The 20,419-nt window shown below is 42.7% G+C and overlaps 1 protein-coding gene across 1 annotated transcript in view; it reads right to left on the bottom strand.

Moving 5' to 3' along the window:
• Positions 1-20,419, bottom strand: part of ptk7b (protein tyrosine kinase 7b) — a 377,620-nt gene that overhangs the window by 147,545 nt on the left and 209,656 nt on the right. The window contains exon 5 of the mRNA XM_080193066.1: positions 5,139-5,286. Within this exon, the coding sequence (XP_080049192.1) occupies positions 5,139-5,286 (148 nt within the window). The remainder of the gene's footprint in view (positions 1-5,138; positions 5,287-20,419) is intronic.

Here is a 20,419-nt window from a genome sequence, read left to right as displayed (position 1 = left end):
AGACAGCCAATCCTTTATCCACGCTAACACCTTACCCCCAACTCCATGCCCCCTAACCTTCTGAAGCAACCTTTTGTGCGGCACCTTATCAAACGCCTTCTGAAAATCGAGAAACACCACATCCACCGGTTCCCCTCTGTCTACCACACGAGTCACGTCCTCATAGAATTCCAATAAATTTGTCAAACACGACTTCCCCTTAACGAATCCGTGCTGCATCTGCTCTATCAAACAATTCTTCTCTAGGTGCCATCAGCTTATTTATTAGTGTCACTAGTAAGCTTACATTAACACTGCAATGAAGTTACTGTGAAAATCCCCTAATCGCCACACTCCAGTGCCTGTTCTGGTACACTGAGGGAGAATTTAGCATGGCCAATCAACCTAAACACATGTCTTTCAGACTGTGGGAGGAGACCGGAGCACCCGTAGGAAACCCATGGGGAGAACGTGCAGACTCCACACAGACAGTGACCCAAGCCGGGTATTGAACCTGGATCCCTGACATTGTGAGGCAGTAGTGCTAACCATTATGTCACTGTGCTGCTGTATTAGTGTAATTCACTAGTGTAGTGCGATGTTGAATTGTAGTGCATATCCTTCATGCTTATGTTGTGCATCTTATTTGACTTTTGGGTGGCAATTGTGAGCAAAATTTTAATGCCATTAGTACCTGGATCCCTAAATTCCTTTGTTCACATACGCTGGTTGTACTCCTATTTAGGTTATAGTCTCACCTCTTGTTCTTGTAGCCAGCTAAGTTTTCATATAAGTTCATGTCCAAATGCTGGTGCAGAGGAGGGTAGAAGTCGCGTATCTTTTTTTTCCTGTGACCCATATAAATGAAATAGTAACAAATGACCAAGTTGTGGTAAAATATTGTGTAATCTGTGTTTTATTTGTCACTGTATTATTTGTCACTGAAGGTGACCAAAGAGGTGGATAAGGGTAAAGCAGTTGACGTAGTGTATATGGATTTTAGCAAAGCGTTTGATAAGGTTCCCCATGGTAGACTACTGCAGAAAATATGGATTGAGGGTGATTTAGCAGTTTGGATCAGGAATTGGCTAGCTGATAGAAGACAGAGGGTGGTGGTTGATGGAAAATATTCAACCTCGAGTTCAGTTGCTAGTGGTGTACCACAGGGATCTGTTTTGTGGCCACTGCTGTTTGTCATTTTTATAAATGACCTAGATGAGGGTGTAGAAGGATGGGTTAATAAATTTGCGGATGACACTAAAGTCAGAGGAGTTGTAGACAGTGAGGATCCATGTTACAGTCTGCAGAGGGACATAGATAAGCTGCAGAGCTGGGCTGAGAGGTGGCAAATGGAGTTTAATGCGGAAAAGTGTGAGGTGATTCACTTTGGTAAGAGTAACAGGATTACAGAATATAGGCCTAATGGAAGGACTCTTGGTAGTGTTGACGAGCAGAGAGATCTCAGTGTACATGTGCATAGATCCCTGAAAGTTGGCACCCAGGTTGATAAGGTTGTTAAGAAGGCGTATGGTGCGTTAGCTTTTATTGGTAGAGGGATTGGTGCAGCCGCACTTGGAGTATTGCGTACAGTTCTGGTCGCCGCATTATAAGAAAGATGTGGAAGCATTAGAAAGGGTGCAGAGGAGGTTTACCAGGATGTTGCCTGGTATGGTGGGAAGGTCTTATGAGGAAAGACTGAGGAACTTGAGGCTGTTTTTGTTAGAGAAAAGAAGGTTAAGAGGTGACCTAATTGAAGCATACAAGATGATCAGAGGATTAGATAGGGTGGACAGTGAGAGCCTTTTTCCTCAGATGGTGATGGCTAACATGAGGGGATATAGCTTTAAATTGAGGGGTGGTAACTATAGGACCGATGCCAGAGGTAGGTTCTTTACTCAGAGGGTAGTAAGGCGTGGAATGCCCCGCTTGCAGCAGTTGTGGACTCACCAACTTTAAGGGTGTTCAAATGGTCAGTGGATAGGCATATGGATAACATTGGAACAGTTTAGGTTAGAGGGTCATTAGATTCGTTCCACTGGTCGGCACAACATCGAGGGCCGAAGGGCCTGTACTGCGCTGTAATGTTTTATGTTCTATAGGTTAGGCCTACAGTTACTGAGAACTGATCTTATTGAAACATGCAAGATCCTGGGTAGACTTGACAGGGTGAATGCCAGGAGGATATTTCCCCTTGTAAAAGATTCTAGAACTAGGAGAAGAGTTTAAAAATAAGGGGCCTACCATTCAAGACAGAGGTGAGAAAGGATTTCTATTCTGACAGTCGTTAATCTTTGGAATTCTCTTCCCCTCAGAGAAGCGAAGGCTGGATTATTGCAAATTTTGATGGCCATGGTGAGCAGATTTTTGATCTGTAGGTCAACGATTATCAGGGGCAAGCAAGAAAGTGGAATTTTGGCCATAATCAGATCAGTCATGATCTTATTTAAAGGTGAAACAGGCTTGAAGGGGTCAAATGGCTTCCTCATGCTCTTATTTCTTATATAATGTTCTTTGTCTAATCAATGGACAAAAAAATATTCATTTGGCCTCTGACTTGGCACAAATAATCTTTTAAAAAGGGAACAATTTACCTCCTGGAGATTTAAGAACATAAGAACATAAGTACATAAGAAATAGGAGCAGGAGTAGGCCATCTAGCCCTTCGAGCCTGCCCCGCCATTCAATAAGATCATGGCTGATCTGTTGCGGCTCAGTTCCACTTTCCCGCCCTCTCCCCATAACCCTTAATCCCCTCTCTTATCAAAAACCCATCAACCCGCTTCTTAAAAATATTTAGCGAGGCAGCCTCCACCACTTCAACGGGCAGAGAATTCCAGAGATTCACCACCCTTTGAGTGAAGAAGTTCCTCCTCAACTCCGTTCTAAACCGCCTCCCCTTTATCTTGAGGCTGTGCCCCCTAGTCCTACTGTCTTTTTTGAGCGGGAAGAGTCTCTCCACCTCTATCCTATCCATCCCATTCATCATCTTATACGTCTCAATGAGATCTCCCCTCATTCTTCTAAACTCTAGCGAGTACAAGCCTAGTTTATTCAGCCTCTCCTCATAGCTCAACCCCCTCAACTCCGGCATCAGCCTAGTAAACCTCCTCTGCACTCCCTCCAGGGCCAAAATATCCTTGCACAGGTGCGGCGCCCAAAACTGCACACAGTACTCCAGCTGCGGCCTCACCAATGCCCTATACAGCTGCAGCAAGACCTCCCTACTTTTATATTCAATCCCCTTCGCTATGAAGGCCAGCATCCCATTCGCCTTCCTGACCACCTGCTGCACCTGCAAGCTGGGTTTTTGCGACTCATGCACAAGGACCCCGAGGTCCCTCTGCACCGTCGCCTGCTGCAGTTTTTCGCCACGTAAAGTAATAGTCCTTCCTACCATTCTTCCTACCAAAGTGGACCACCTCACACTTGCCAACATTAAATTCCATTTGCCATTTCCTGGCCCATTCGCCCAGCCTATCTAGATCCTTCTGCAGACTCTCCACACCCTCCGCACAATTTGCCTTTCCCCCAATCTTGGTGTCATCAGCAAATTTCGACACCCTGCACTCGGTTCCCTCCTCCAGATCATCTATATAAATGGTAAATAGCTGAGGCCCCAGCACCGACCCCTGGGGCACCCCACTAGTCACCAACCGCCAATCCGAATAGCACCCATTAACCCCCACTCTCTGCCTCCTATTTGACAACCAATCCTCTATCCACGCTAACACCCTACCCCCAACTCCATGTCCCCTGACCTTCTGCAATAACCTCTTGTGAGGTACCTTGTCAAACGCCTTCTGAAAATCCAGAAAGACCACATCCACCGGCTCTCCTCTATCCACTGCCCTAGACACATCCTCATAGAACTCCAGTAAATTTGTCAGACACGACTTCCCTTTAATGAAACCGTGTTGCGTCCGCCCTATCAAGCAATTCCCTTCAAGATGCCTCGCAATTTCCTGCTTAATGACGGATTCTAACATTTTACCTACCACAGACGTTAAACTAACCGGCCTATAATTCCCCGCCTTTTGCCTGGCACCCTTCTTAAACAACGGCGTAACATTAGCCGTTTTCCAATCTTCCGGCACTTCCCCGGAATCCAGCGACGTCTGGAAAATAACCACCAAGGCATCCACTATAACCTCCGCCATTTCTTTCAGAACCCTCGGATGCATTCCATCCGGTCCTAGGGACTTGTCCACAATCAGCCCCTCCAGTCTGTCGAGCACCACCTCTCTAGTAACAGTAATGTCATTAAGACCCTCCATTCCTACCACCTTTCCATCGCTAACACCCGATTTATTCCTCAACAAATCAATGAATTATGAGCAACTGCAAAAGGTGAAATTTTTGTTTTGTTTCTTCGTCTCCCTTTAGGTTTAGTCATTATAAATAGCCATATCAAATATTGCCTGGCTCAAGATCACGTCATTACTAGGTCTGCCATACTTGACTGCAGAAAGCATTTGTTCAAGGCAAGATTTAAATGAAATTTCTTTTAATCATGCAAGACTAAGGGCCAGACCTCATAGGAGTGACTCAACTGATGAAATTTGTGGAATTCAATGAATAACTCCAAGATCATAACTATTTTTGATAGCTTACTCAGCTAGCTCAGTTGGTTAATGTGTTACCTCATGTGATACTGAAGTTTACATATCAGGAAGAAATTAGATTAAACTGATATGTGTCCAGTTAAGCAGCTTCACATGGAACAATGATAGGATTATTCAGTTTCTTAAATGCACCATTTAAGCTGAGACAAAGGATTGCTATTGACATATACTCGGTGAGTGGCCAGTAGCTATGGAACAAACGCCAGTAAAAAGCATGTTTGAAGCATTTGCTGATATCAGTTGTAAAATTGTCTTTTACCTCTATCCTGTTCTGATGCGACCTATGAATCTGCCATGAATTTACTTACAAAACTACTAAGTTAGGCTGTACATTTCCCTTTCATCACTTTGAACATTTCAAGGGCAGGAAGAAAGGAAGCAAGTGAAGGAAAAGTGACAGAATGCATTCTGGTCCATGATACTGAATGTGTTTCTTCGTGGATATACACTTAACACCAAGTATAGTTAATAATCAACATGCTGCTTGTTGTTTTAAATTACTGCTCTTCTTATCAAGCACTTGAGAAAAAAAATTACCGTGATGAGTTATGGATGATGGAATTATCAAATAACCATTCCTGTCTAGGGGGAGGTGTAGCTGCGAACTGACAATGAAACATGGCATCCTCCTTCTTATTGACAATCTGGTCTTGAGGTCGGATTACAGGCTGTGGAAAACTGGCATCTGTAAGATACAGTGACAAATAAAACACAGATTACACAATATTTTACCACAACTTGGTCATTTGTTACTATTTCATTTATATGGGTCACAGGGGCAAAAAAAGATACCCGACTTCTACCCTCCTCTGCACCAGCATTTGGACATGAACTTATATGAAAACTTAGCTGGCTACAAGAATAAGAGGTGAGACTATAACCTAAATAGGTGTACAACCAGCGTATGTGAACAAAGGAATTTAGGGATCCAGGTACTAATGGCATTAAAATTTTGCTCACAGTTGCCATCCAAAACTCAAATAGGATGCACAACATAAGCATAACGGATATGCACTACAATTCAACATCGCACTACACGAGTGAATTACACTAATACAGCAGCACAGTGACATAATGGTTAGCACTACTGCCTCACAATGTCAGGGATCCAGGTTCAATACCCGGCTTGGGTCACTGTCTGTGTGGAGTCTGCACGTTCTCCCCATGGGTTTCCTACAGGTGCTCCGGTCTCCTCCCACAGTCTGAAAGACATGTGTTTAGGTTGATTGGCCATGCTAAATTCTCCCTCAGTGTACCAGAACAGGCACTGGAGTGTGGCAATTAGGGGATTTTCACAGTAACTTCATTGCAGTGTTAATGTAAGCTTACTAGTGACACTAATAGATAAGCTAATGCAATCAGACAAATACTAGTCAGGCTTCACTTGGAATAATGCGTTCAATTTTAGGCCCCACGATTTAAGAACAAAGAATAGTACAGCACAGGAACAGGCCCTTCGAGGAAAGAAATACCAGCTTTGAACAGAGTTCAGCAATGATTCACTAGAAATATACCTGAGTAAAAGTGACTTAACTTGAGGAAAGTCTGGAGAAAAAATAGCGCTGTGAAACAGATTAAGTGATGCTCTGATAAAGCCACTTAACACAAATAAAAGATAATGGGCAAATAGATAGGCAAAGGCTTTTATCTCCAGTATATAAATCAGAACAGAACATAAAGTTAACTAACAAATAAAGTTACATTTTAAGTTTGTACAGAGTAAGCAGAATGTGCTAAATATTTTTAAGAAGCGGGTTGATGGGTTCTTGATAAGAGAGGGGATTAAGGGTTATGGGGAGAGGGCGGGAAAGTGGAACTGAGCTACAACAGATCAGCCATGATCTTATTGAATGGCGGGGCAGGCTCGAAGGGCTAGATGGCCTACTCCTGCTCCTATTTCTTATGTTCTTATGTTCTAATGCCGTCTGCCTCACTGTTGCACAAATCAATTGGATGTTTAAAAGGGAGACGAAGCATGGGCACGAACAATAGTGGGCAGAAAATTGGATGGTATACAGAATTCAAATGGTTAATGAAAAAGTAGAACAGAATCGATCACTTAAATCCCTATTTAGAGTTTACAAGGCAACGGATGGATTTTTCTTCTCTCTGATGACAACCTGCCCCAGAGCCAAAGTTTTCTTGCTCTCCCTCCTACATTCTCAAATTTTTGAACATCCTCTGCTTTCACGTGCAATTAAAAAGTTTTTAAAGATTTTAACGATTTTCAATTTTAAGCTTTGTAATGCCACACAAATAGCAAAGGTACACAAGTTAGGTAGAAAAAGGAATTAAGTGTCAGGGTTACAAAACCCTGATGAGATTTCAGAAGGCTATGCTGACCTGGAACAGACCTCAATCAACAATGTGGACATTGAGAGGCAGCAGGTTTTAAAATGAATCCATTTGCTCCTACAACAAAACTGAAGTACAACCCATTTGTCAAATTCATTGACACAGTATTACCCATGCTTTAAGTATGTCAATCACTAGTCAGTGAGAATGAAAGGAACTACGTCAGTTAATTACTTTGACAATTGCATGCAAGGAGGAAAAAATCCTGAAAGCAGGCAAGTCCATAACTTTTATCCTTGGTATGCCAAGAGAGATAATTATGCACAGAGGCATACTGTTTATTTTCCAAGCGCAGTGTCGCACCTCATCAAGTGAAAGTGATGTTCAGTCCAAGGTTTACAATACATTGCTTTCATCCTTTAACTTGGTCACATTATAGCACTGTTACTTCATCTGCATCAGACAGACCGTCTCATTTTATACTGTAACTGGATACTGAGGAAAAGATGGAATTTATTCCAGTTTGCTTGTCCGTTTCCCTCAACCCACCAACCTTGAAATACATTTGGTTCATCAGAGATATTATCTTACCTAACAGATCAATCTTCATTTATAACCAAAGCAAAATTGATTGTTTCATATTGTTCAATCGCCAGCTGCTTCATAATCAAGCACCATCCTGCCCCTATCATTCCGATCATATCAGCTTTGTAGAAAGTGTCACTGGATAACAGATGGGCACCCAATCCACAAACATTCACTCCCTAACTATAGACACACAGAAGTAGCAGTGTGTATTATCTACAAGATGCACTGCAGGATCTCATCAAGGATTCTTAGACAGCGCCCTCCAAAACCACGACCACTACCATCTGGAAAAATAAGGGCAGAAGGCACATGGAAACACCACTACCTGGAACCCACTTACCAATCTGACTTAGAAATATATCACCACTCCTTCACTGTCGCTGGGACAAAATCCTGGATCTCCCTCTCTAACAACAATATGGGTGTACCTATATCTCATGGTCTGCAGCAGTTCACAAAGGCAACTCACCATCACCTTCTCAAGGGCAAGAAATAACGGGCAATAAATGCTGGCCTGATCAACAACACCCACATTCCATCAATGAATAAAAAATAAAGCTCCTCACAAAGGTTAAGTGGTCTGTAGCCAATTCGAGTTCCCCTATCAATTGCCCATCAGCACCAAGATACTCAGCACAACTAGGAACTTAATTTACAAACTTCTACACTAACACTTAAAACATTATAAAACATCTCTAGTTCCAAAATTCCAACATTGCTATCCAAATTGACTTATACAGCACCACTGCATCCGATAATAAGTTTTGCACATTTCTATTTTTCCAACTGTGTTGAGCACAACTATCTAAGGAAATATGTTGCGTGCAAGGACACCATGCCCAGAGGACCTGAGCTTTAATGGCTGCTCCAAACATAGGCTTCATTAATTGTCCCTTTGTGATTAATTAAAACGTTGCCAAAGTAATCAAATTACCCAGCAGCAAACTTCAGCCTATAAAAAGGCACAATCATTAAAAATGGCCAAAATATTTCCTTGGAACAAATAATGGCCACAAACTACTGCAGAAGGCGATGACTCAACTGGAAGCAGAATAAATCTCAGCTGCTTTTCACAATTACTTTCAACTAAATGTAAGTAGAACTCATTAATTCTATTCAAAATCTGTACATTTGTGGAAGTGGACATATTCAAAGATACAGGGAAGGTTTCGCCCAGCCAGCTGCACTGTTTTTGTAGTACAACCAGCTGGGAGATTCAAGCAGAGGCTATTTTGTGGGCTCCCAGCTGGGTGTCATTGCCTCCACTCGTTTCTGGTAGCCAGATTTCCTGCACCACTAGCTCTGCACTGATTTCTGTGTGGAGCTCCATAATTTATGCTAATGACAATTTAAATTCTATTTGCTTGCCAGGCCTACTGGCCTCCCCCCAGCCAGATGAGTTTCACTCCAGCGGGGTTTAGTATAGCTCCCCACTTGCAGGGAGCTGGCAGTCTGACTCCGCTGGAGCGAAGGGAGGGGGCATTTGAGGCCCCCCAGAGATTCAGGCCGTCAAGAGTGTGCACCCTGACAGTGCCAGCCTGGGGTGGGGGCAGTGATCAGGCCATGGTGGGATCAGGCCATGGCGGGATCACAGTTGCCCACTCAGCACTATGCTGCTGACCTCTCCGGCAGGAATAGGCCCTGCCCACTGATTTTCAACAGCATTCACACTAGTGCACTCTGCAGTACACTGATTGTGGGAGATTCATTTTGAAACTCCTGCTGAAAAAAAACAGCATGAATCACTCCCGTTTTCACACAAATTCAACACTTTAGATTTTTTTTTGAGAGAATCACACCCACAATTTTCAAGGTTTGTTACTTTTATCACACCTAAGGTGGGATTCTGGACAGTCAGTTTTCAATGCTCAAGTTCTATGCAGGTGGCAGCAAGAATAAATCTGCTCGGTGCACAGTGGCACGCACTGTTGCCTCACAGCACCAGGGTTCGATTCCTGGCTTGCATCACTGTCTGTGTGAAGTTTGCACATTCTCCTCGTGTCTGAGTGGGTTTCCTTTGGGTGCTCCGGTTTCTTCCCACAGTCCAAAGATGTGCAAGTTGGATTGACTGGCAGTGCTAAATTGTCATTTCGTATCGGGGGACTAAGAGAGTAAATATGTGGTGATACAGGGATAAGGGATGGGTGGGATTGTATTCAGTGCAGACTTGATGGGCTGAATGGCCTCCTTCTGCTCTGTAGGGATTCTATGAAATGCTGAGGCCCAAGTGCTGGCCACATATGCACCTCATGGCCTATTTATTTGGAAATGGCAACACTTGCAGCCAACCAAACACAAGAAAAAATACAAAGACAGAAAATGCTAAAAATACTTAGCAGGTCTGGCAGCATCTATGAAAAGTGATATTAACACATTATATCAGAATTGGAAAAATCAAAGAGGTCTAACAGGTCTTAAGCAAGGGTAGGATGGAGCCAGGAGAGATTAAATGACAAAAGGGATAACAATGCAAGAGAGAGTAATGGGTCAAAAAACAAAAAAAAAGTATTACTGATCTGAAATTAATTATTGAACTCCGCATCAAGTTCAGAACACTGTTAAATGCCTAGCCGAATGATGAGCTATTCCTAGAGTTTAATTGGAACAATATACGTAGCTAAGCTTAGAGAGGTCAGAATGGAAGTTCAGTGGAGAATAAAGCAGCTTACATGGACAAGTGCAGTTGGTGTCAAATGCAGTTTTTAACTTAAATCACTAAAGTCATAATGATATATCTTCAGAAGGATTGAATTCTGTTTAAATCTGAGTTAAATGCACACTAAAAGGCTCAAAACACTGTAACAAATCACAAAATAATAGCACAGAATGAAGTCTTCAACCAGCTGAGTCTATTCCAATCCTTCAGACCCGTTAAAAAGAATATTTCTCATGCATTGCATCTCAACGTGGAGAAATGGGGATTCACAACTACTGTTTTGCACAGTACCTTAATCTGACTGCACAGCAATTAAACTTGGGAGTTCAACAAACAAAATGAAGTCTGGATGACATAATCAAAAAGTAACAAAGACATAGCAACCAAAATTCCATAGCAATCTAATCACATTATAAACTAATTAATACTGAGATTTAGATTACACTCCAAAAACTAATGAGATGCATTCATTCTCAAACTCACGTCAGCAGGGGGAGTTGTGAATACAAGATCACAAGGAGTAGGAGCAGAAGTAGGCCATTTGCCCCTTTGCCATTTGATAAGATCATGGTTGACGAATTGTGGCCTCAACCCTACTTTTCCTGTATGTCTTACATCAACACCATTGTTGATGAAAAATAAATGCAGAATATTGTAAAACTACTTGTACTCTGGAATCTGTCTATTTACATTGAATGATGGATTTAAAGCACAGAGTGCTCTTAATGGAACTGTGCATATACAATTGTTGAAATGTCTTGACTGTACCAAATTTCTGGTTACATTACATTACATCCACTTCCATTATTGAAGTGGGAAGTCAAATGATCTGTACAGCTCATTCTTATATATAAATACAATATTAACACATAATATAGAACATAGAACAGTACAACAAAGAACAGGCCCTTCGGCCCTCAATGTTGTGCTGAGCTACATCTAAACCCAAGATCAAACTATCCCACTCCCTATAACTCTGGTGTGCTCCATGTGCCTGTCAATAACCGCTGAAAAGTTCCTAGTGTCCGGCTCCACTGTCACAGCAGGCAGAGTATTCCACACCCCAACCACTCTCTGAGTGAAGAATCTACCTCACACATCCCTCCTATATCTCCCACCATGAACTCAGCCCCCTCTTCCAAGTCATTGATAAAAATCACAAATAGAAATATCTATAGGTAGTTTAAGTGCCCAGATAACTCCATGCCATTTGGACGCACCATGTATCAAATGGAAACGTTGCATCGTAGTTCTAGTATTAAAAATCATTACAGTCAGGTACAGACAATTTCAGCTGGGGTGGGGAAGGGTGTGATCTGATGCAGCAAAGAACCCAAGAAGCAGGGTAGAACAGAAAATCACTGCGCGTTTGCAAACCTCTTATTTTAAGAATGTTTAATTGGGTTTAGATATTCTCGTAAGCACTGGTAAAGACGGCAAGAAAGGAACTTAAATGAACCTAACTGTGCACAAGTCATGAATCCTGAAATTCCAGAGAAAAAAAATGAAATCCAGATTATATAATTACAAGATATCTGTGACGAGTCAAAATTCTACATCAATCTAATCTCATTACACCAAGTACAATCTAAATCTGTTTTATTGACAAGACACATCATATACAGAGTTACAATTCAAACCAGTAAGGATGCAATACAGCTTGCGTTTTTTTCATTCATTCATTGCCAATTTATAGAATATTGAGGACCATAACTGCCTCCCAGGTGACTCAGACAAGATGAAAGTTATTAGGTGAGATTCTCCGGCCTCCCAACCGTGTGTTTCCCGCCAGCAGGAGTTGGCGCATTATTTGCTAGTGGTGGCATTCTTTGTGCCTGCCACTGTCAATGGGCGTTCCATAGGCAGGATGCACTGCCAATGGGACCGGAGAATCTTGCGGCATGAATGGCCAGAGAATTCCAGCCACTGTGTTCTGTTAAAATGCAGCAACAGTTTACCCTGAATTGATCACCCCTAATCCTGAAACTCTGCCTAACCCTGTTTTCCCAGAATCCAGGCTGACTTCGTAGGTATCAAATTGGGACATGTTAATACAAATGAAAAAATGCAACATGGGGAATTGCAGAATGGGTGTGCAAGTGGCAAATGATAATAATACAACAATGAAATGCGAAATGGTGTACATTAGTTAAAAAGAATATGGAGTGTTAGATAAAGAAAGTCTAAATGGAAGTACAGGAGCAAAGAGGCACAGAAACAGAAATCACTAAAAATGGTTAGTAAGGACATCAATAAAGTAAAACAAGCATTCGGTACGTTACTGTGCTTTTCAATTTTACTTAAGTAGAATTAACATTAAACTTTATCGCAGTTAGATTGGATCAAACTTTGAGCACGTGCACAATTCTGATCCCCATGTTATCAAAAGGATATTGAGGAAAATGTAACACCTCTATGCAAGAAAGGACAGGGCAGACAGCAGGAAACTATAAGAACAAAGAAGGACAAAAAAAATTACAGTACAGGAACAGGCCCTTCAGCCCTCCAAGCCTGCACTGGCCATGCTGCCCAACGCAACTAAAGCTCCCGATCCTTCCGGGGACCATATCTCTTCATTCCCATCCTATTCATCTATTTGTCAAGGCCGTCCCTTAAAAGTCACTGTCGTATCCACTTCCACTACCTCCCCCGGCAACGAGTTTCAGGCACCCAACACCCTCTGTGTAAAAAATCTGCCTCGTACATCTCCTTTAAACCTTATCCCTTGCACCTTAAACTGGTGCTCCCTAGTAATTGATTCTTCTACCCTGGGAAAAACTTTTGGTTATCTATTCTATCCATGCCTCTCATAATCTTGTAGACTTCTATCAGGTTGCCCCTCAACCTCCATTGTTCCAGTGAGAACAAACCAAGTTTCTCCAACCTCTCCTCATAGCTAATGCCCTCCATATTATGCAACATTTCTGTACCCTCTCCAAAGCCTTCACATCCTTCTGGTAATGTGGCGACCAGAAGTGAACACGATATCCTAAGTGCGGCCTAACCAAGGTTCTATAAAGCTGCAACATGACTTAATAATTTTTGAACTCAATGCCCTGGCCAGTGAAGGCAAGCATGCTGTATGCCTGCTTGACTATCTTCTCCATCTGCATTGCGACTTTCAGTGATCTGTGTACCTGTACAACTAGATCCCTCTGCCTATCAATACTCTTAAGGGTTCTGCCATTTACTCTATATTTCCTATCTGTATTAGGCCTTCCAAATTGCATTACCTCACATTTGTCCAGATTAAACTCCACCTGTCATTTCTTGGCCCAAGTCTCCAACCGATCTATATCCTGCTATGTCCTCTGATGGTCCTCAACACTATCTGCAAATCCACCAATCTTTGTGTTGTCTGTAAACTTACTAATCAAACCAGTTACATTTTCCTCCAAATCATTTATATATATTACAAACAGAAAAGGTCCCAGCACTGATCCCTGAGGAACACCACTTGTTACAGCCTTCCATTCAGAAATGCACCCTTCCACTTTCTTCTATGACCAAGCCAGTTCTGTATCCACCTTGCCAGCTCACCAATGATCCCATGCGACTTCACCTTCTGCACCTGTCTGCCATGAGGGACCGTGTCAAAGGCCTTGCTGGAGTCCATGTGGACAACATCCACTGCCCTACTCTCATCCATCTTCGATCAAAAAACTCAAGTTAGTGAGACACGACCTCCCCTTCACAAAACCATGCAGCCTCTCACTAATACTTCCACTTATTTCCAAGTAGGAATAAATCCTGTCTCGAAGAATTCTCTCCAATAATTTCCTACCACTGATATAAGGCTCACTGGCCTGTAATTACCAGGATTATTCTTGCTACCCTTCTTAAACAAAGGAACAGCATTGGCTATTCTCCAATCCTCTGGGATCTCCCCTGTACGTGGAGATGCTGGTGTTGGACTGGGGTAAATACAGTAAGAGGTCTCACATCACCAGGTAAAAGTCCAACAGTTTTATTTGCTAGGAAAAGCCACTAGCTTTCAGAGCACTGCTCCTTCACCAGTTAAGTGATGAAGGAGCAGCCTCCTTCACATTAGCCTCCTTACCTAATGAAGGAGCAGTGCTCCGAAAGCTAGTGGCTTTTGCTACCAAATAAATTTGTTGGACCTTAACCTGGTGTTGAGAGACTTCTTACTATGTATCTCCCTTGTAGTCAGTGAGGATACAAAGATTTCTCTCAAGGCCCCAGCAATTTCCTCCTTTGCCTCTCTCAGTATTCTTGGGTATATCCCATCAGGGCCTGGGAACTTATCTACCTTCATGTTTCTCAAGAACCCCAATACCTCCTCTTTTTTGATCTCTACATAACTCAATATCTACACACTCTTTCGCAGACTCATCATCCACGAAGTTTTTGTTTGGTGAATACTGATGCAAAGTAGTTTAATACTTTGCCCATTTCCTCTGGCTCCATGCATAGATTCCCTCCCCTGTCCTTAAGTGGGCCAACCGTCCCCCTGGCTCTTGCTCTTTATACATGTATAAAAAGCCTTGGAAGTTTCCTTAATCCTGCCAGCCAATGCTGTCTCGTGACCCTTTTTAGCCCTCCTTATTTCATGCTTAAGTTTCTTTCTGCTTTCCTTGTAGTCAACACTTGTTCCAAGCCCCCTAAGTTTTGACAAATGCTTCCTTTTTCTCTTTGACTAGGCTCACAATATCTCTCATTATCCAAGGTTCCCAAAACCTGCCACACTTATCCGTCACCCTTACAAGAATGTGCCATAGAAACCATTGAAAATTACAGCTCAGAAACAGGCCGTTTGGCCCCTCTTGTCTGTGCCAAACCATTTTTTGCTTAGTCCCACGGACCTGCCCTTGGACCATATCCCCCCACACCCCTCTCATCCACATACCTGTCCAAGTTTTTCTTAAATGTTAAAAGTGACCCCGCATTTACCAATTTATCCGGCAGCTCATTCCACACTCCCATCACTCTCTGCATGAAGAAGCTGCCCCTAATATTCCCTTTAAACTTTTCTCCTTTCACCCTTAACCCATGCCCTCTGGTTTTTTTCTCCCCTAGCCTCAGTGGAAAAAGCCTGCTTGCATTCACTCTATCTATACCCATCAAAATCTTATACACCTCTATCAAATCTCCCCTCATTTTTCTACGCTCCAGGGATTAAAGTCCTAACCTATTCAATCTCTCTCTGTAACACAGCTTCTCAAGTCCCGGCAACATCCTCATGAACCTTCTCTGCACTCTTTCAACCTTATCCTTCCTTTAACTAGGTGACCAAAACTGTACTCAATACTCTAAATTCGGCCTCACCAATGCCTTATATAACCTTACCATTCATAACACTCCAACTTTTATACTCGATACTCCGATTTATAAAGGCCAATGTACCAAAAGCACTCTTTATGACCCTATCCACCTGTGACGTCACTTTTAGGGAATTCTGTGCCTGTATTCCCAGATCCCTCTGTTCAACTGCACTCTTCAGAGTCCTACCATTTACCCTGTACGCTCTACTTTGGTTTGTCCTTCCAAAGTGCAATACCTCACACATGTCTGTGTCAAATTCCATTTGCCATTTTTCAGCCCATTTTTCTAGTTGGTTCAAATCCCTCTGCAAGCTTTGAGAACCTTCCTCACTGTCCACTACACCTCCAATCTTTGTATCATCAGCAAATTTGCTGATCCAATTTACCACATTATCATCCAGATCATTGCTATAGATGACAAACAACAATGGACCCAACACCAAAACCTACGGCACTCCACTAGTCACAGGCCTCCACTCAGAGAAGCAATCCTCCGCAACCACTCTTTGGCTTCTTCCATTGAGCCAGTGTCTAATCCAATTTACTACTTCCCCATGTATACCTGCCGGTCCTGAATCCCTATCAACTTGCACTTGAAAGCCTTCCACAAGCCAGATGTTGATTTGCCCTCAAACATCTGCCTCTCAATCTACATTCTTCAGTTGCTGCCTAATATTGTTGTAATTAGCCTTCCCCCAATTCACCTGAGGACTACACTTATCTTTATCCATCAGCACCTTATGCTTACTGAACTGTGGTCACTTCCCAAACTGCTCCCCTACCGAAACATCGATCACCTGGCTGGGCTCATTCCCCAATACCAGGTCCTTAGCTGAACTATTTACATACTGTTTCAAGAAGCCCTCCTGGATGCTCCTTATAAACTCTGTCCCATCCATACCCCTAGCACTAAGTGAGTCCTAGTCAATATCAGGGAAGTTAAAATCTCCCACAACAACCCTGTTACTTTTACACTTTGCCAAAATTTGCCTACATATCTGTTCCTCTATCTCTCGCTGGCTGTTGGGTGGCCTATAGTAAATCCCCAACATTGTGACTACATCCTTCCTATTCCTGAGCTCTAGCCATATTGCCTCGCTGTATGAGCCCTCCAAGGTGTTCTCCTGCAGTACAGCTGTGATATTCTCCTTAACCAGTAGTGCAACTCCCCCACCCCTTTTACATCCCCCTCTATCCCACCTGAAGCACCTGTATCCTGGAATGTTAAGCTTCGGATCCTGTCCTTCCCTTAACCAAGTCTCTGTAATGACAACAACATCATAGTTCCTGGTACTAATCCAAGTTCTAAGTTCATCTGTCTTACCTCTTCCACTTTTCGCATTGAAATAAAGGCACTTCAGTCCACCAGGCCCTCTTTGATTAGCAATCCCACCCCGGTTGCTGTTTCTTTGAGTCTTACTGGTCCTACTCTCTGGTTCCCCTTCAACTAATTCACTTTGGTTTGGTTCCCATCCCTTTGCCAAACGAGTTTACATCCTCCCATGTGACACTAGCAAACCTTCTGGCCAGAATAAGAACATAAGAAATAGGAGCAGGAGTAGGCCATCTAGCCCCTCGAGCCTGCCCCGCCATTCAATAAGATCATGGCTGATCTGTCGTGTCTCAGTTCCACATTCCCACCCTCTCCCCATAACACTTAATCCCCTTGCCTATCAAAAACCTATCAACCCATGTCTTAAAAACATTTAGCGAGGCAGCCTCCACCACTTCAACGGGCAGAGAATTCCAGAGATTCACCACCCTTTGAGTGAAGAAGTTCCTCCTCAACTCCGTTCTAAACCGCGCCCCCCTTTATCTTGAGGCTGTGCCCTCTAGTCCTACCGTCCTTTCTGAGCGGGAAGAGTCTCTCCACCTCTATCCTATCCATCCCATTCATCATCTTATATGTCTCAATGAGATCTCCCCTCATTCTTCTAAACTCTAATAGTTAGAATAGTTATGCCCTTCCAATTTTGATACAACCTGTCCTTCTTATAATGGTCCCACCTGCCAGTTATAGGCCAGTAACTATAACATACGTTTCTGGGAAATGCCAGCATATATTATTGTGATTACAGCAAAGTCAAAATATAATCAGACAGAGTTGACATGAAGAGAAAATCAAGTTTGACAAATTTATTAAGAGTCCTTTGAGGATGTAAGACGTGGGATGGATAAAGGGGATTTCCAAAAGACATTTGATAAGGTGCCACATAAAAGGTTACTAAATAAGCTAAGAGCTCATGGTGTTAGGAGCGATATATTAGCATGGTGTAGCCAAACAGGCCATCTAAAATGGCGTTTTGTAAAGCACTCCGGGATAACTGGGCAAGAAACTAAACCGACAGGCTGCAGTTTAAAGACAGAGACAAACAGGCTGCAACCCTGATGAGTGAATACACAGGATATGGGCCATCTCCAGGATGAAAGAGACTTTCTGGTCACACTGGGTTGTGTGCCAGACCGTGAATCCTTATTTAGGAGGAAGGTATGTGACCTATGTGCCTACAACACATACAGGCATTGCCGCCAGGGACACACCCAGAGATCGGTGTGGTAGCACCTGATTGGACTCTTATCAATCAGGGTGATCAAGTCCTGATCGATTGATTGGCAATGGCCAAAAAAAGGGCGTGAAACCAAACGGGGCAGAAAGGATGCTGCACAACCAGGAATCTCTCTCTCTCTCTGATCCCACGAACGAGCTACAACAATGGTGAACATCGCCAGCAAGAGGAGAGCCACCACACCCAAGAAGGAAGAAAGAGAGACTACAGCCAGAATGCCAGACCAGAGCAAAGGACCAAACTACACAGACAACTACCAAGACCAGCACACAGATAAAGGCCAGTATCTGTTTGGGTATTTGTCAGTCACACAAAGTTAAGTCAAGGTCTTGTACTGTACTTGAATTCTAGCATTTTCTGTAAGATAACTTATTGTTGGTCGGGTGGGTGATTATTGATTGTGTGGGTTTAAATAAATATTGTTTGTACTAATAAGACGTCTACTCAAAGTTATTTGTCCACCGTATAAGGGTTAAAACAGGCTGATTTTTACAACAATGGCTAGAGGATTGACCATGTAACAAGAAACGGAGTTGGGATAAATGGGTTATTTTGAACAAATAGGGTACTACAGTGATCAGTGCTGGAGCCTCAACTATTTACAACCTACATTAATAACTTGGATTCACTCAGAGGGCAGTGGGAACCTGGAATACACTGCCTCAGAAGGTAGTGACAGCTGGAAACCTTACAACTTGTAGAAATTATTTGGATGAGCACTTGAAACATCATAACATTGTAGGTTATGGGCCAAGTGCTAGAAACTTCAGTGATAGTTATTTTTGGTGCAGACTCAATGGCTAACGGGCCTTTTCTGCACTGTAGGACTCAATGACTCAAAAGGGACCGAACCTATTGTAGCCAAATTTTCTGACAATCAAAAATAGGTAGAAAAGCAAGTTTTGGGAGGAGAACACAGAGTCTGCAAATGGATACAGGTGGTGTAATAATCTCTGTAGATCTCTGTAATAATTTATCATCATAGAATCATCAGAAGGGGGCATTTATTCACTGAGTCTGCACCGATAACAATTCCAACCAGTCCTATCTGAATAACCCCAGGTATATATCCCGACCACTAAGGGACAATTTCGCATGGCCAAGCAACCTAACCAGCACACCTTTGGAGTTTGGGAGGAAACCAGGGCACCCAGAAAAAAACCATGCAGACACGGGGAGAATGTGCATACTCCACACAAACTGTCACCTGAGGGCAGAATTGAACCCACGACTCTGGTGCTGTGAGGAGCAGTGCTAACCACTATGCCACCATGCTGCCCGCTAAAGAAATGAATTTCTCAATGATCAATGGAAAGAATTTAATGACAAGATTCCATGTTTTAAGGCTTTTACTGCAAAAAAAGTCAAACTGATCAAATTAAAGGAAAGGAACTTTTGCATCAACAAACACATACAAACAAGAATATGTCCTTTAGCCCAACGAGCCAGTAAGGTCATGGCTGATCTGGTCTTAGCTCCATTTCCTGTCTACCTCCTATAACAAAAATTTGCCTTAAATAAATTCAAAGACCCAATCTCCTCTACTTTATCAGATTCTTTGAAAAAGAAGTTTCTTACAACTCTGTTTAAAAAGGGAGACTTCTTATTTTCAAACCACGTCTCTCAATTTTGGTCTCCCCTACAAGAGGGAACATCCATTGGCTGTCCAATCTAGAGAGTCTCCTCAAGATCTTCTATGTGTTACTAAGATCATTTCTCATTCTTCCAAGCTCCAATGGGTGCAGGCTAACCTTGTTCAATCTTTCCTCATAAAACAACCACTTCTTCCTCGGAATGAGTTGAGTGAACCTTCTCTAAATTTCTTCCAACTAAATTATATTCTTCTTCAAATAAGAAGATCCAAACTGCACACACTACTTCAGATGTGGTTTCAACAAGGCCCTGTACAACTGCAGTAAAACCTCCTTGTTTTTATATTCCATTTCACCTGCAATAAACACCAACATTCCAGATGTCTTCCTAATCACATGCTGTACTTGCATGCTAACTTTATCTGATTCATGTATGAAGACGCCTAGATCCTTCTGCACCACTGAGTCCTGCAATCTTTCCCCATTTAAAAAGCATACTGTTCTTCTATTCTACATGCTGAAATGAACAACTTTGCATCTTCCCACATTTTACTCCATCTGCCAGTGTTTTGCCCACTCACTCAACCTGTCTATATCCCTTTACAGATTCTCTATCTCCTCTTGACAGTTAGTTTTCCTTTAGCACTACTGCATAACAGTGCCAGGGAACTGGATTCAATTCCTGGGTTGGATCACTGTCTGTGTGGAGTCTGCACGTTCTCCCTGTGTCTGCATAGTTTCCTACAGGTCCTCTGGTTTCTTCCCACAGCCCGAAAGACATAGAACATAACAGCGCAGCACAGGCCCTTCAGCTCTCGATGTTGCGCTGACCAGTGGA

The sequence above is a fragment of the Carcharhinus amblyrhynchos genome, chromosome 7 (assembly GCF_965287045.1).
Source record: "Carcharhinus amblyrhynchos chromosome 7, sCarAmb.v2.hapA, whole genome shotgun sequence".
NCBI classification, from domain to species: domain Eukaryota; kingdom Metazoa; phylum Chordata; class Chondrichthyes; order Carcharhiniformes; family Carcharhinidae; genus Carcharhinus; species Carcharhinus amblyrhynchos.
This window is presented reverse-complemented; position numbering and strand designations above follow the sequence as displayed.